General features: G+C 53.1%; 6 protein-coding genes across 6 annotated transcripts; 5 read left to right on the forward strand and 1 right to left on the reverse strand.

Annotated features, from left to right (window-relative positions):
• Positions 1–181: 181 nt before the first annotated feature.
• On the forward strand, positions 182–2,113 carry J4E93_007094 (uncharacterized protein; the record flags this gene model as incomplete). Its single annotated transcript, XM_049345004.1, has 3 exons — positions 182–528; positions 999–1,066; positions 1,644–2,113. 3 exons carry the CDS (start codon positions 182–184, stop codon positions 2,111–2,113), a joined length of 885 nt encoding a protein of 294 aa, XP_049197929.1.
• Positions 2,114–2,452: 339 nt separating this feature from the next.
• Positions 2,453–3,913, forward strand: J4E93_007095 (uncharacterized protein; the record flags this gene model as incomplete). Its single annotated transcript, XM_049345005.1, has 1 exon — positions 2,453–3,913. One exon carries the CDS (start codon positions 2,453–2,455, stop codon positions 3,911–3,913), a length of 1,461 nt encoding a protein of 486 aa, XP_049197930.1.
• Positions 3,914–4,559: 646 nt separating this feature from the next.
• J4E93_007096 (uncharacterized protein) lies at positions 4,560–5,132 on the reverse strand (the record flags this gene model as incomplete). The annotated part of the gene is made up of 1 exon (XM_049345006.1): positions 4,560–5,132. The coding sequence occupies one exon, from the start codon at positions 5,130–5,132 to the stop codon at positions 4,560–4,562; it is 573 nt and encodes a 190-aa protein (XP_049197931.1).
• Positions 5,133–7,563: 2,431 nt separating this feature from the next.
• Positions 7,564–8,469, forward strand: J4E93_007097 (uncharacterized protein; the record flags this gene model as incomplete). Its single annotated transcript, XM_049345007.1, has 2 exons — positions 7,564–8,056; positions 8,114–8,469. The coding sequence occupies 2 exons, from the start codon at positions 7,564–7,566 to the stop codon at positions 8,467–8,469; spliced, it is 849 nt and encodes a 282-aa protein (XP_049197932.1).
• Positions 8,470–9,158: 689 nt separating this feature from the next.
• J4E93_007098 (uncharacterized protein) lies at positions 9,159–9,971 on the forward strand (the record flags this gene model as incomplete). Its single annotated transcript, XM_049345008.1, has 2 exons — positions 9,159–9,425; positions 9,552–9,971. The coding sequence occupies 2 exons, from the start codon at positions 9,159–9,161 to the stop codon at positions 9,969–9,971; spliced, it is 687 nt and encodes a 228-aa protein (XP_049197933.1).
• Positions 9,972–10,644: 673 nt separating this feature from the next.
• J4E93_007099 (uncharacterized protein) lies at positions 10,645–12,600 on the forward strand (the record flags this gene model as incomplete). The annotated part of the gene is made up of 3 exons (XM_049345009.1): positions 10,645–10,822; positions 10,874–11,225; positions 11,274–12,600. The coding sequence occupies 3 exons, from the start codon at positions 10,645–10,647 to the stop codon at positions 12,598–12,600; spliced, it is 1,857 nt and encodes a 618-aa protein (XP_049197934.1).
• Positions 12,601–12,664: the final 64 nt, after the last annotated feature.

Genomic DNA, 12,664 nt, shown 5'->3' on the forward strand with positions numbered 1-12,664 from the left:
GAGCGCATACTCAGCTCCATATACCTATAAATACCACATCAGAGTACTCGTTCTTTCTCCATAACACATCATACAGCCCTTAATTCGATATCTACTTTCGTTGGAAGCACTTTCTCGACCTACACTATCAGTCAAGACTCGTATACCTTCATCAAAGAAATCCCTCGTAGACATCACCACGATGCCAACCTTATACCTGAAATCAAATAAGAAGCCAAATGAGAAGCATGAAGTCTTGAACGTCAATACAGTCACCAAGAAAAAATATAAAGTGCGCCCCAAAGTTGTCAACAAGAAGACGGACATCTTTAGCGTGGTGAGCAAGAAGAACGGGCCTAAACGGGAAAACGCAAATGTCCAGGAGAACGAGCACCACACTCAGAGCCACGCCGAGACACTCGCTAGGCAGGCCAACAAGGAAGCCACGGAAAAGCTCGAAGCTAAGATCGGGCGCGACTCAGTTCGCCAACACATTCTAAGACCTCAAGAGTACAGATCCGCCCCCGGCCAAATGGATTTCAAGAACAGGTCGGCGTGCGAAACCAGGGATTACGATTTATCGGGAAGGACGGTTTTCTTTAAGCGTTGACTAGACGTGTGAGGGTGGGTGGAAGAGTCTTGAGTGCCGGCACTCTCGGCATCTTGTTACTATCATGGGCGATCGTGGATTCTGCGGCGTCGTGTTTTGTTGTTCGCGGAATACAGTTCAATTTCGGAGGCGTTTGGCGTAGAGTGGATTGTGCTGGTTTCCATTATATCACGGGTATCGTCGATGGATAGGATGTCACGGAGAACTGTGATTGTTAGTAGGATATTTGAAGCTTGCTGCATCTTCACCATTTCGGTCGTGGGCCATATAGTGCCACTGCGCGTCTCCGTGCCAAAGCACTTTTCTTCTACTCATCGACGATCCTGAACAAAAACCCTTCCTATTGACGGCAGCTTCGAAACCTCACCAATCGCGTCTTCTGTTTAACATCCAACTCCTGTGTCCATAGTGTCAACAGCATGGGCTTCTTCAAGCGACTCTTCGGGGGAAGTAGGACGCCGCCTCCTATTCACTTCGGTAAGGTATTCAGAATAGCCTACTAGTTCACTGTTAAATAAGCAGGTTCATATTCTGCATACGGTGGATACCCTGCACATGGAGGGTATCCTACATATGGAGGATATCCAGGATACGAAGAACCAAGACGCGGAAGGAACGTGTACGATGACGGTTACGATAGTGATGAGAGCCATGGTGGTTATCGATATGGTGCTGCTCGGCGACGATACCGCCACGGGCCAGAAAGACGTGGTAAGTGGCATTCAATGAAACGTTTTAGCATCCAGTATTGGATCCATACCTCCTCTTCCATTGTCCCAACAGTCATCATGCCTCAGTATAAGATCGTTGTGGCTCTTCCTTTCTTCCTATACCCAACGCATCCTCACCAAGAACCATGGCACGGACGAAGAAGTTTTGGGTACGCAAGCATGTCCCATCAATCTGGGAAGAATGGAGCAACAGCCGGCGAGCTCATCAAATAGACCAGAGAGCCAAACACCCCAGGCCACGCGAAGAGATGATAGGAATGCCAAATCGTACAACCTGTCATGTAGTAAGCAGAACCTACAGGAAAGAGCTGACCATGAGACAGACAACCCGGCCGGCGGTCCACCAGGCTTCGTACCCGTTGGCAATAATAACAATAGAGGCAACAATGGTAACGTTCCTGCCCCGCGGCGTGCTCATAATGCACCGAACCAAGCACCACCAGCTCGAGGTCCGGGGGTTCAGGGCCAAGGTCAGGGCAATCCTCAACCGCCGCCGCCGCCGCCGCCGCCCCAGCAGCAGCAACAGCAACCCGAGTTCCTACAAGTGCCCCCTGTGAACAACGCCCGCGGCCCACAACCCGCAGAGGCGGATCCTCATCTGCAGCCAGGAGGGCAAACCGAGTATGGTGAGCGGCCACGAGGGCAGGGCCGAAGCGAGTATGCTGACGCTGAACCCGCTGTTCCTGATGGCGGGCGGGGCGGAGGCGCGCCTGACAATGGACCGCCTCAGCACCCGTGGATGCCAGAGACACGGTTCTATAATCAGCAGCAGACGCGAAGGAGAAGACAGTGATGATGACGCAAGGTGAAATGAAGATGGAATGAAGAGGATGGGTGATGAGAGTGGAAGGCGCACTGAGCGCTCAAGCTGGTATGATTAGCTATGTTTGTAGTATGCAACTCGATATACCTTCTTCGAAACGACTGCAATGCATCATAAAGAAGAACCCGACAGCGCGCGTGGTGTGATGACAGTGACAAGACGCGAAAGAGTGAGAGTGAAGGAAGGTTGGTGCGGCCACATAGGGAAGGTCTGGCCGCGGGCTTATCGATTAGGCCGCGCCCATCTCCAAAATTTCCACCAGCAGTCCGACACCAACAACACCAGCAACACCGCCAAACAACGCCCACGATGCCGAAACGAAAGCGCGAAACGACTGCCGCCGCCGGGAACCTCCCTCCTCCCGTGATAATGAACCCCGCGAAACAAGCCAAGTACTGCCAAAAGCGCCTCGAAGATGCGCAAAAACCGCTCCTCCAAGCTCTGCGCCATGCTTCACAGCTCGAGCGCCAGAAGTACAGTCGCAGAAAGAAGTATGCGACCAAGAAAGGCCAAAAAGAAGCAGTGTTTCGATTGAACGCCGAGTACAATGTCCTCAAGGCGCTCAACTTGGAGCAGCTGGGCGACCAGCATTTGCGCAAAACTTTGTCACGGGTCAAAAGCTTGAAGGATGCGGAGCCACTACAAGAATACATCTCCGGCATCAGAGAAGGCAGCAAGGATACCAGCACACTGAATGTCACCGCGAGGATGTTCAAAGTCGTACAGGTGAAGAAGGCCGTGGATCAGGTTATCGAGGACCTGAAGGGCATACTTGGGGTGGACAAAGCCAAGGACAACGAAAAGGTGGAGGAGATCGTTAAGGAATACACGACGGAGGAGATGAAGAAGCACAAGGAAGAAAAGATGGCGAGGAAGGCGCAGAGGGCGAAGGCTGCTGACAAGGACGACGTGGAGATGAAGGACGCGAGCGACGAGGCGGACGACCCGTACATGGCCTTCAGCGCGCGGATAGCTGAGCCGTCCTCGGGAGAAGAAGACAACGAGGGCTCGGTATCCGGCGATGAGCGACCGCCGAGTATCGCAGACAGCGAGAGCGAACACGACCCTGACGCCGATCTGGAAGCTGCAAGCGACAGCGAGGACGAAGCGGAAGAAGTCGCGCAACCCGACGACACCAGTGACGACGAAGAAGACAGCGATACTGTAGCTATCTCGCGAACAGTAGCTCCTGCCTCCGACGAGTCCGCCGATTCAGCATCAGACTCCGACTCCTCCTCTTCCGAAGCCGCCATACCCACAAAGAAGACTAAAACCAAAGCCGCCCTCGAAAAGCCCACCTCCTCCGCCTTCCTTCCCGCCCTTAGCCACGCCGCCTACTTCTCCGGCTCCGAATCCGAAGCCTCCGACCTAGACGCCGATAACGCACCGCGTAAAAACCGTCGCGGCCAACGCGCCCGCCAAAAGATTGCGGAGGCGAAATTCGGCGCCAAAGCCAAACATCTCGAGAAACAACAGCAGAATGTGAAATTCGATCCCAAACGCGGTGCTGTTGCCGGTGACGACAAGCGACAACGACGGGGCAAGCCGCTGGGTGGTCGGGGTGTGCAGCAGAGTGGAAGTAATGCGGAGCCGTTGGGCAGGAAGGATGATAAGAAGGATAGGAAGATGGGGCTGGGTGTTAAGAGGGATGATAAGGGTGAGTTGCATCCTAGTTGGCAGGCGGCGAAGTTGGCGAAGGAGAGTAAGAAATTGAAGATTGATCTTGGGGGTAAGGGGCCTGCGGCTGGGAAGAAGGTGGTTTTTGATTAGATTAGATACCCCAGAAAAGTTTGTGCGGGTGGGTTGTTGATGAGAGGGCTGTTTCGTGCATGATATGTCGTAAGGGTCGTTGAAATCTTGATCGTGTGCAATGGATGTTTAGCAGAGGTATCATTCAGCTTCGGTATAGAGACGTCAAGGTTTTCGATGAAGAGAAGGACGAGAAGCCAATTCTTTACGCATTACGCGGTATGAACTAGCTATGCTACGATATACGTCTGCTTCAGCCATACCATCGTTATCAACCCTCAATCCTAAGACCAATCATCGAACCCTTCATGTCAACGGCATCCTCATCGCTACGCAACCGTAAAAACGACCGGATCACCGACACAACTGCGGGCAGTAGTCCAGACAAGTACCGCGATACCGTCCATGCCGACCGTCTTCAACAAGATACCTCTTCATCCTGTTGAGGCATTCATGGCGGCAGTAGTTTGTTCTGCAGTGATGGTTCTACGGCAGTGTTAGTCAGTGTGAGGAGGAGAGGGCGCCGGGGAGTGGGAGTGGGGAGTAGTGGGTTTGACCCACTTTGAAGCAATCATCGCGCATCCTCCTACATTTTGTGCAGGGGAGGTCGGTTTTGTTGACGAGGTCCTGGGGTTTGTTAGTAGATGATAGTGGAAAGGGGAGGGGTCTACGAGGGACTTACGGCGTCGATGTTGTCTTCGTCGGTGTTCTCTTCGTCGGTCTCATCACGGGAGACAATGGTCTGAGCGACACACTGGGGCGCGGCGCCGCCAGTACATTTCTCAGTCGCTTCGCAGACCTTGCTGTTCACCCACTTGCGGCTATAGCAGCGTTGGATGATGTGCCGCTTGATCGGATCGAGGTACGCGCACTGCAGAGTCCCTTCAAGACAGACCTGTTGCCTGGATGAGATCTCGTTGGCGGCGACAACAGGTGTCTCGTCCTTGTCAGCGATCTCACCATTGATGGTCGCGAGGGTACAGTGAGGTGAAGGGTCCGAAGTACAGATGACCCCGACGTTGCAGATCTCGACATCAACCCAGTTGTGGTTGATGCAGCGCTTGATGGAGTGGCGGCCGAGGAGGATGATGGGGAGGATGGAGCACTTCTCGTCGCCGTTGCGACAGTCTCCGCTGACGGCAAATCCGGTCAGATCGTCGGAAACGCCCGTGATAGCGGCGCCTGAGGCGATCTCGAGGAAGCCTATGAGGGCAAGGAGGAAGATGGTGAGGAGCTTCATGATGAGCCGGTAGTGTGTAAGAGTAGGAATTGATCGAGGAAGTAGTGTAAGGGATGCGCAGAATAGTTTGTTGAGGAGAAGGTATTTGAGAGAGATCGCGATATCACAAGCTACTGACTATAGGTGTAAAAAGAATCTGCGCTGAAGTTGGCCAACAAAATCGAGGTGAAGGCGACGAAACACGTCAGAGTGTCGCGCGCTTTTCTCCAAAACTTGCTCATGGCGGCTGGCGCGTGTTTGATCTGTTGTCGTGGAAAAGGGTAGTGAAAACTGCCCAGCAAGGCCCGCCCTTGGTGGCTGTGGAATGCCGCGTGGTGGTCATCCATTCTGCCCTCGCGCTGACTTTGGACGGTAACATGATAAAGCATTTCTTAAGGTGGCAATGTCGCTTTCCAGACTATCGTGTAAATTCTAGGTGCGTCCGATCAGCGCGTCGAGTTGTTTTGAGGTTGTTTGTTGTCGCTTTGGGAAAATGGCGTGGTCGAAGACGCGTGGTCACGTGGTCAACATGTCGCGTGTCGCTCGGCTACACCGCCATTGGCTGCGGCTTGCTTTCTCATCTCGTGTTGTCGTTTCTTTGTTCGCACCACACCCGTCGTAATCATGTCACAGAAAGAAAATTCCCGGGATTGGGTCCGCGGGTATCCAGAAAAAGGTCGCCCGTACCTAGGTAGGGTTAGATGGTTCAAACACCATCACTATCCACGAACGCGCGAGTGGCCGCTAGTCTCCTGGGACGGGTGTGACCGCGAAGGTGACTTGTACGTCGAGGAGCAACGTCGACGAATCGACCCCGATATGCCAACAGGCCGGCATCCCCTTGAGCGTTTTTCGTTGATAGTACACTCAGCGGAGTACTTGGAGGAAGCAATTCTCGATCACGATCGGATTGAGATGGTGTATTTTCCGCGGTGTGTTCGTGTCACGAAGTTAGTAATCTTCCTTACAGCGTTACATGCACGTTCCGCTGACCAGACATCATAGCCGGATGCTACGGGACATCACCGAAGCTCCATATGAGTTTCAATTACCGATCCGGATGATATATCTCGGCGACCCCTTGCGCGAAAAGGCCCTAGAGATTACAGACGATGTGGTTGCAGCCATGATTGAAGCGCTGCCGAATTTGAAGCATGTGCGCATCGATGGTGCCCCAAAAGTTTGCGACCTCACACTTTCGGCGTTGCTGAAATGCGATGATATACGAACCATCACTCTGACCACCACTCGTGATCGACCAAATATCCTAAGGAGAAAAACGCTTGAGGACGGACCATGGCCACCGAAGCTTGTGTATCTTGAACTTAGTGGCCAGCAACTACCCGCGAGCATTATCTACTACTTCGAATTTTGGACGAGCAAGATGAGAGATGTGGAAATTGGAAAGAGCCTGGAAATCGTCTACAACTTCGAAAAGTACTACATCTTCTGGCGTGATGGGTTTCCGCGATGGTGCAAGGATTGGCGGTTCGAAAAAGAGGGCGCATGGGCTCCCTGGACTGACGCTGCACTGGGGCTTGAATCTGACGAAGAATCTGACGAGAAATCTGGCGGGCAGTCTTAAGAGGAATCCGATGAGGAATCTGACGAGGAATCTGACGAGGTATCCGACGAGTTTTCCGGCTAGACTGGCAGCGGCATGTAATGCAAGGGAAAAACTTTATGAGCACGCGAAGTCTACATCAGTATCGAAAGGCAAAGTCATCGGGCAATGTAGCCTCACAAGCCCCTCTCTTCCATGGATTGTACGCTGTGGGAGGCAACGTTGAAAGTGTTCATTTTTTCTTCATCCAATGGGGCAATTGGAGCGTTCTATACATACGTATCCCTCCGTGACTAAGTATTGTAGTATTGGACTCGTAGTTTACTCTTCAGTCTTCATCATCTCGGCCGGGTGGCGCAGTGCAACGCGTCGCGTCATTAAATGCCCCTGAACTGCGCCTCAAAATCATCGCTTAAGGGGGGCTGTCAGAGCCTAGCTCATCCGGAAGGGACCAGCCGCGTGCCAAGTAAAGCTTAAAGAAGCTTGACATCCTGTGAACGAGTGCTGGCCGCCTCATCCAAATCGCTGTTTCTGTTGGCGTTTGATATCCTCAGGATTGAATTTGATGGAGTTGAAGCGGACATGTTTGTAGCGACTTCTCGTTGCTGGCCATCGTGGCTGCTTTTTGGCGAATACGGGGAGAGCGGCACCGCCTCACCGCCTCACCGAGATTGCGCCACGTTTCAAAGGTCCGGCCGTACGCATTTGCTACGCATCGTGGGCCATCTCGAACAGATCTAGCTGCAGATGTAGTGGACCGATTGATGCGTAAGAGGGGCATAAGTAGATCATTGAATAAATACCTCACCCCGCTTCCATCCACATTGACAGACTTCATACAACTTCTACCAACCTCTCACACTATCTAACATCCACAACATACTCACCATGGGTTTCCTCAGCGAATTGATCTCCGACTTCACCAGCTCTGGCAAGCAAGACCAACAACAACAGCAGCAGCAGTCAGGCTACGGCCAGTACCCACCCCAACAGCAACAGCAGGGCTATTCACAGTACCCTCCCCCACAGCACTCTCAGCAACCACCACCAGTCTCACCACCATGGTACGCTGAGTGGGATCAACGCGAAAACCGTTGGATCTTCGTGAACCAGCAGAACGGCGAGCGAACTTTCCAGTACCCCGGACCCGGCTACGCGCAACAACAGGGCAACTATGGCGCTCCACCACCACAAGGTGGATATGGTTACGGCCAGGATGGGTACAGCAATCAGGGCGCATACCAACAGAGCGCATACGACCCGACTCGCAGTGGTCAGCAGCAAGAAGAGAAGAGCGGCGGTAATGGCTGGAAGTACGCCGCAGCCGGTGTCGCAGGTGTTGCAGGTGGTGCACTGCTGATGCATGAGAGCGACAAGATCGGTTCGTAACCGTCCACTCACCCAACTTACCCACATTATCTCTAACACCCCATCGCAGAAGACGGCTGGGACAGCGCCAAAGCCAACGTATCCAACGGCGTCGACGAATTCGGCAACGACGTCAGCAACTTCCCCGAGAACGCCGCGGGCTGGACCGGCGAGCAAGTCGGACGCGCCGAGAACTTTGGCGACGACGTCGAGCAGAAGTGGGATAACGGCGTCCAGGACGTGGAAGACTTCCCGGAGAACGCAGCGGAGTGGACTGGCGAGAAGGTTCAGGCTGTGGAGGATATACCGCAGGATATTGAGAACAAGTGGGATAATATGACGGAGGGTGTGGAGCAGTTTGGTGATAACATGGAGAATGCGTATGATGAGGGGAGGGACGAGCAGAGGTATGATGATGAGTACTGAGGTTAATGAGGAATGGAGAGAATGATATGGAAGGAATGCAAGGCTGAACAACGAAAGTCTAATGTCGATCATCAAATTGGACCGTGTTCGTTGCAATTTGCATTGTTGCAAGGCCATCTTCAAGGCAGAATTCTTCAACCCGACACGTAGACTGTGCGAAGTAACAGCGATTGTAATGCCGAGTACGAGAGCACCGAAAAGAACAGATCAATCTTCTGTTGTCGAAGTAACCGTACGTGGCGTTGGTAGCGAACTCGGGTCCAGGATCCATTGGCGAAACAACACCACAACCCGGCGTAGTCGCTATGACGACGTCAGGATCTGCCTAGACTCCGCTCCAATACACTGCAGCACCAAGTGTATCCGCGCGAATGATGTCTGCGCATTCTTCTTTCATCGCACGCGCTGCACGGGCTTGGCGGTCGGGTTGCGGTCGTAGAAATCGGACGCGGGATGCCTGACGGAGGCGCAGTCGTGCGATTAAGCGTGTCTTACTCGGGTCCCGTTCCAGCATGCGACTGGAAGAACGCGGTGAAAAGTACCCCGCTCGGCTTCATACTGGTTGTATATAGTGGTCGTGGGCTGCCAGCCTTGTGCTTCATATCGCAATCATTCTTTCACCCCGACCTCTACCCTTTCCAGGTCATCCATCATATTTCCATCCTAACGCTACTATATCCGATACAACCATGAGTTCATCGATCCTCTCCAAGGCCTTGCAAGCCACCTCCCTCCTGGCGTCGACAACCCTGGTTGCTCTTTCGATTGCAACGGTCGCCCTCGTCACACACTACAGCGAGTCGATGGATGCAAGCTATCCAGAAGGCAGCTACACATATTACGGACCCGATGGCTCACCTGCACGAAGGGAGTATTGGGAGGAGTATGACGCCGGAAACAGAGACTTCAACAAAGTCTACATGCAATATGTGACGAGCAACGACGTTTGGGTCTTGGTGAGCGGTTGTGTGGGGTTGGTTGCCGGAGTCGTGGGATGGCTGACAGTGGCGTTCATGATGATGAAGGAGAAGGTATGCCGGATTCTCTCCAACCTCTAGAGGCCCTGCTGACAACTGCTCCAGAACCCCAAGACCGCAGGCTCCCGCTTCCCATGGGTACTAGCCTGCTCGATCTTCTTCGGCCTCGCCGCCTTCGCCATGTCACTCACCTCCACAATCATAACCTTCGAGACCAAGAAACGTCTGGAACGCGAGGCATGCATACCTAGTGCTGCATATTCATACTACAACCCATATTTCGACTGCACGCGCGAACTAGCTGCTTGTAGTATATTCAAGATGCTTTCCAGCGGCTATGATAATCACAGCCAACAGATTTGCAGTGAAGCACAGGCGAGCAGGAAGATGTTGATTCCCAGTTTGGTCTGCGCGGTGGTGCTTATCAGCACGTGGATTGCGCAGGCTGTTGTGAGCAAGAAGGGAGCTGATGCTGAGGCCGACAGAAGGGTACAGGACTTGCAGGAGCAGAAACAAGTGCAGTAGGAGAGCTGGAGACGATGTATAAGCGTATGGGATTTGGGAACAGCAAGGAGACGTGGGGTTTCGTGTTGGAACGCGAATGAATCTGAGATCTCGGAGTAAACGATAGATCGCTAGTACGTAGATAGAATGATATCAATGACACGATACTTTGCCAGCCTTTGGGATGTCGCATGCCGAAAGATCCGTTTTCGGCAACGCGACGGAAGCTGCTGCCGCTGCTTGGCGCCCCACTCAAGTCCCATTCGTAATTGGCTCAACACCGGGGCAAGCGCCAAAGAGGGGCTCACCACGAACGCGCATCGGAAGGATGCGCGATCAACACTACACTGTCGAATCGAGGATAATGCCGAAATGAACAACGCGTCGACCCGGTCGAAGTTACAGAACCTCTTATATGGGATGACCCACTTACAGCATTCCACCTTCCCCGTGTGGACTCCGGTTGGAGGTGTTGAGAGCCCTAACCTTTGCCATGGGTAAATGCGCAGCTGTGGCACAGGTACCTCTGTCTTTCGCGCTCGAGCCCGAGGGGTCTTTTCGCGTACTTTGGTTGTATACATTGGGGGGCACAGGTACCTAAGGACATGCCGAGCAAAAGGTCCCGGTCTCTCCAATGCCGTGAATGAAACATTCTCTTTCCATCATGACAAAGTAGGGAATAACCCTCACGAGAATGTTGTCGGTCAGGTACACGTCCCTTGTTGGGCTCATCGGCCTCCTTACCACAGCTACAGCAGCGGCAGTGAGCGTTCGACAGACGTTCCCAGAGTCAAAAATCTATGATTACATCGTGGTGGGTGGAGGACTCAGCGGACTAGTAGTCGCCAATCGCTTGACTGAAGATGTAGATGGTAAGCACAATTCATCTCCATGAAACGGTTTACCTCACTAACCCCGTCAAGTCTTTGTTCTGGTCATTGAGAATGGCGCCATCGACAACAGACCCACGACAAGCGTGCCTTACTTTGCCAACATCAATGCCGAGAACTATTACACCATCACGTCTGCGCCAGAGCCTTTCATGCAGAACAAGACTTGGATGGTGCATGTAGGCAATGTTGTTGGCGGTGGCTCGGTGGTCAACGGGATGCAGTGGGATAGAGGCTCCGACGCAGACTATGATGCATGGGAGCAGCTAGGGAATCCGGGATGGGGGTATGAAGGCCTCGCGAAGTACTTCAAAAAGTCTACTCATTTTGATGGCCCTTCGGAGGCAGTCCGCCAGCACTTCAACATGACCTTCGATGCCAACGCGTACGTGCTCATGTCGATTTCAACTGTACGGTAACTAACCATGGATAGATACGGTGACGGTCCAGTCAAAGTATCTATACCCAACTACCAATACGAAGACTACGTCGACATCATGGGATCGTTCGTATCCAGAACCGACATCCCTCACTCACCCGAAGGTCTCACTAGACCCATCGGAACGTTCTGGACGCCGAATTCCATTGACAATTCCACCAAGCAGCGCAGCCATGCTCGCAGAGCATACTACGACCCAGTTCAAACACGAAGGAACTTGCGTCTTATGACCAATACCCACGTGGACGAGATATTGTTCAAGAACGGTACTACGCTCGCGGCGAGTGGTGTTAAGTATACGTCGAACGCCGACTTCTCGACCGCATCGGTCTTTGCGAAGAAAGAGGTTATACTTGCAGCCGGAGGCGTGTTCACACCGCATCTGCTTATGCTGTCGGGCATTGGTCCGAAGGATGAACTATCTGCTGCTGAGATTGCTGTGAAGAAAGACCTTCCGGCTGTTGGCTCGAATTTCCAGGATCACCAAGCCTTGTACATGCGCTTCAACCTCTCGAACCAGTCCATTCCCAATCCCGACATGCTTGTCACAACACCTGATCCAGCCTTCAACGCCACAGCTGCCGAGCTGTACGGAGCTAACCGTACAGGTCCATGGACCTTTGGACGAGGCAATGCCGCGCTCTTTCTTGCCTTCAAGGATTTCTCGGACAAGTACGCCGACATAACCGCCCTCATCTCTGAGCAAAATGCCACTACCTACCTACCACGACGCTATTCGAAGATCGATACCTTGCTGAAGGGCTTTATGGCACAGCGCAAGATTCTTATCGAGCACTACCTCTCCGACGACGCGGCTACAGGTGAATACCCGATTCAACCCTGGGGTCGCGCAACAACTGCAGTGCAGAAACCTCTCTCGCGCGGTATGCTGACCCTTAACACCACGCACCCATCTGCAAATCCGATCGTTGTCCGGAACGCATTCCAGAACCCAGTCGATAAATTAGTACTTGGCGAGCTCGTGCGCTGGAACAGAAAGCATTGGACCACCGCACCCCTGCTGCAGCGCTATGCGCCCGTCGAAACCGTGCCGGGCGCACAATATCAGACCGACGACGAGATCTTTGACGCGAGCATCAAGGCTGCTGCTTTGGATCCGACGTATGCGCATTCGAGCGGCGCATGTGCGCTGATGCCAGAAGAGTTGGGTGGATGTGTCGATCCGCAGTTGAGAGTCTATGGTGTAGATGGATTGAGGGTGGTGGACGCGAGTATTCTTCCGTTGATACCAGCGGCGCACTTGCAGGCAACGATGTATGCTGTTGCGGAGAAGGCTGCGGACATCATCAAAGGAGTTTGATCAAGGTTGCCCTAGAATAACAAGGGAGTGAGGATCACCGCCGGAGCTCTGAGTCTTACTTTCA

This window comes from Alternaria ventricosa (genome assembly GCF_023758065.1).
Source record: "Alternaria ventricosa strain BMP 2768 chromosome Unknown scaffold_12, whole genome shotgun sequence".
NCBI classification, from domain to species: Eukaryota; Fungi; Ascomycota; class Dothideomycetes; order Pleosporales; family Pleosporaceae; genus Alternaria; species Alternaria ventricosa.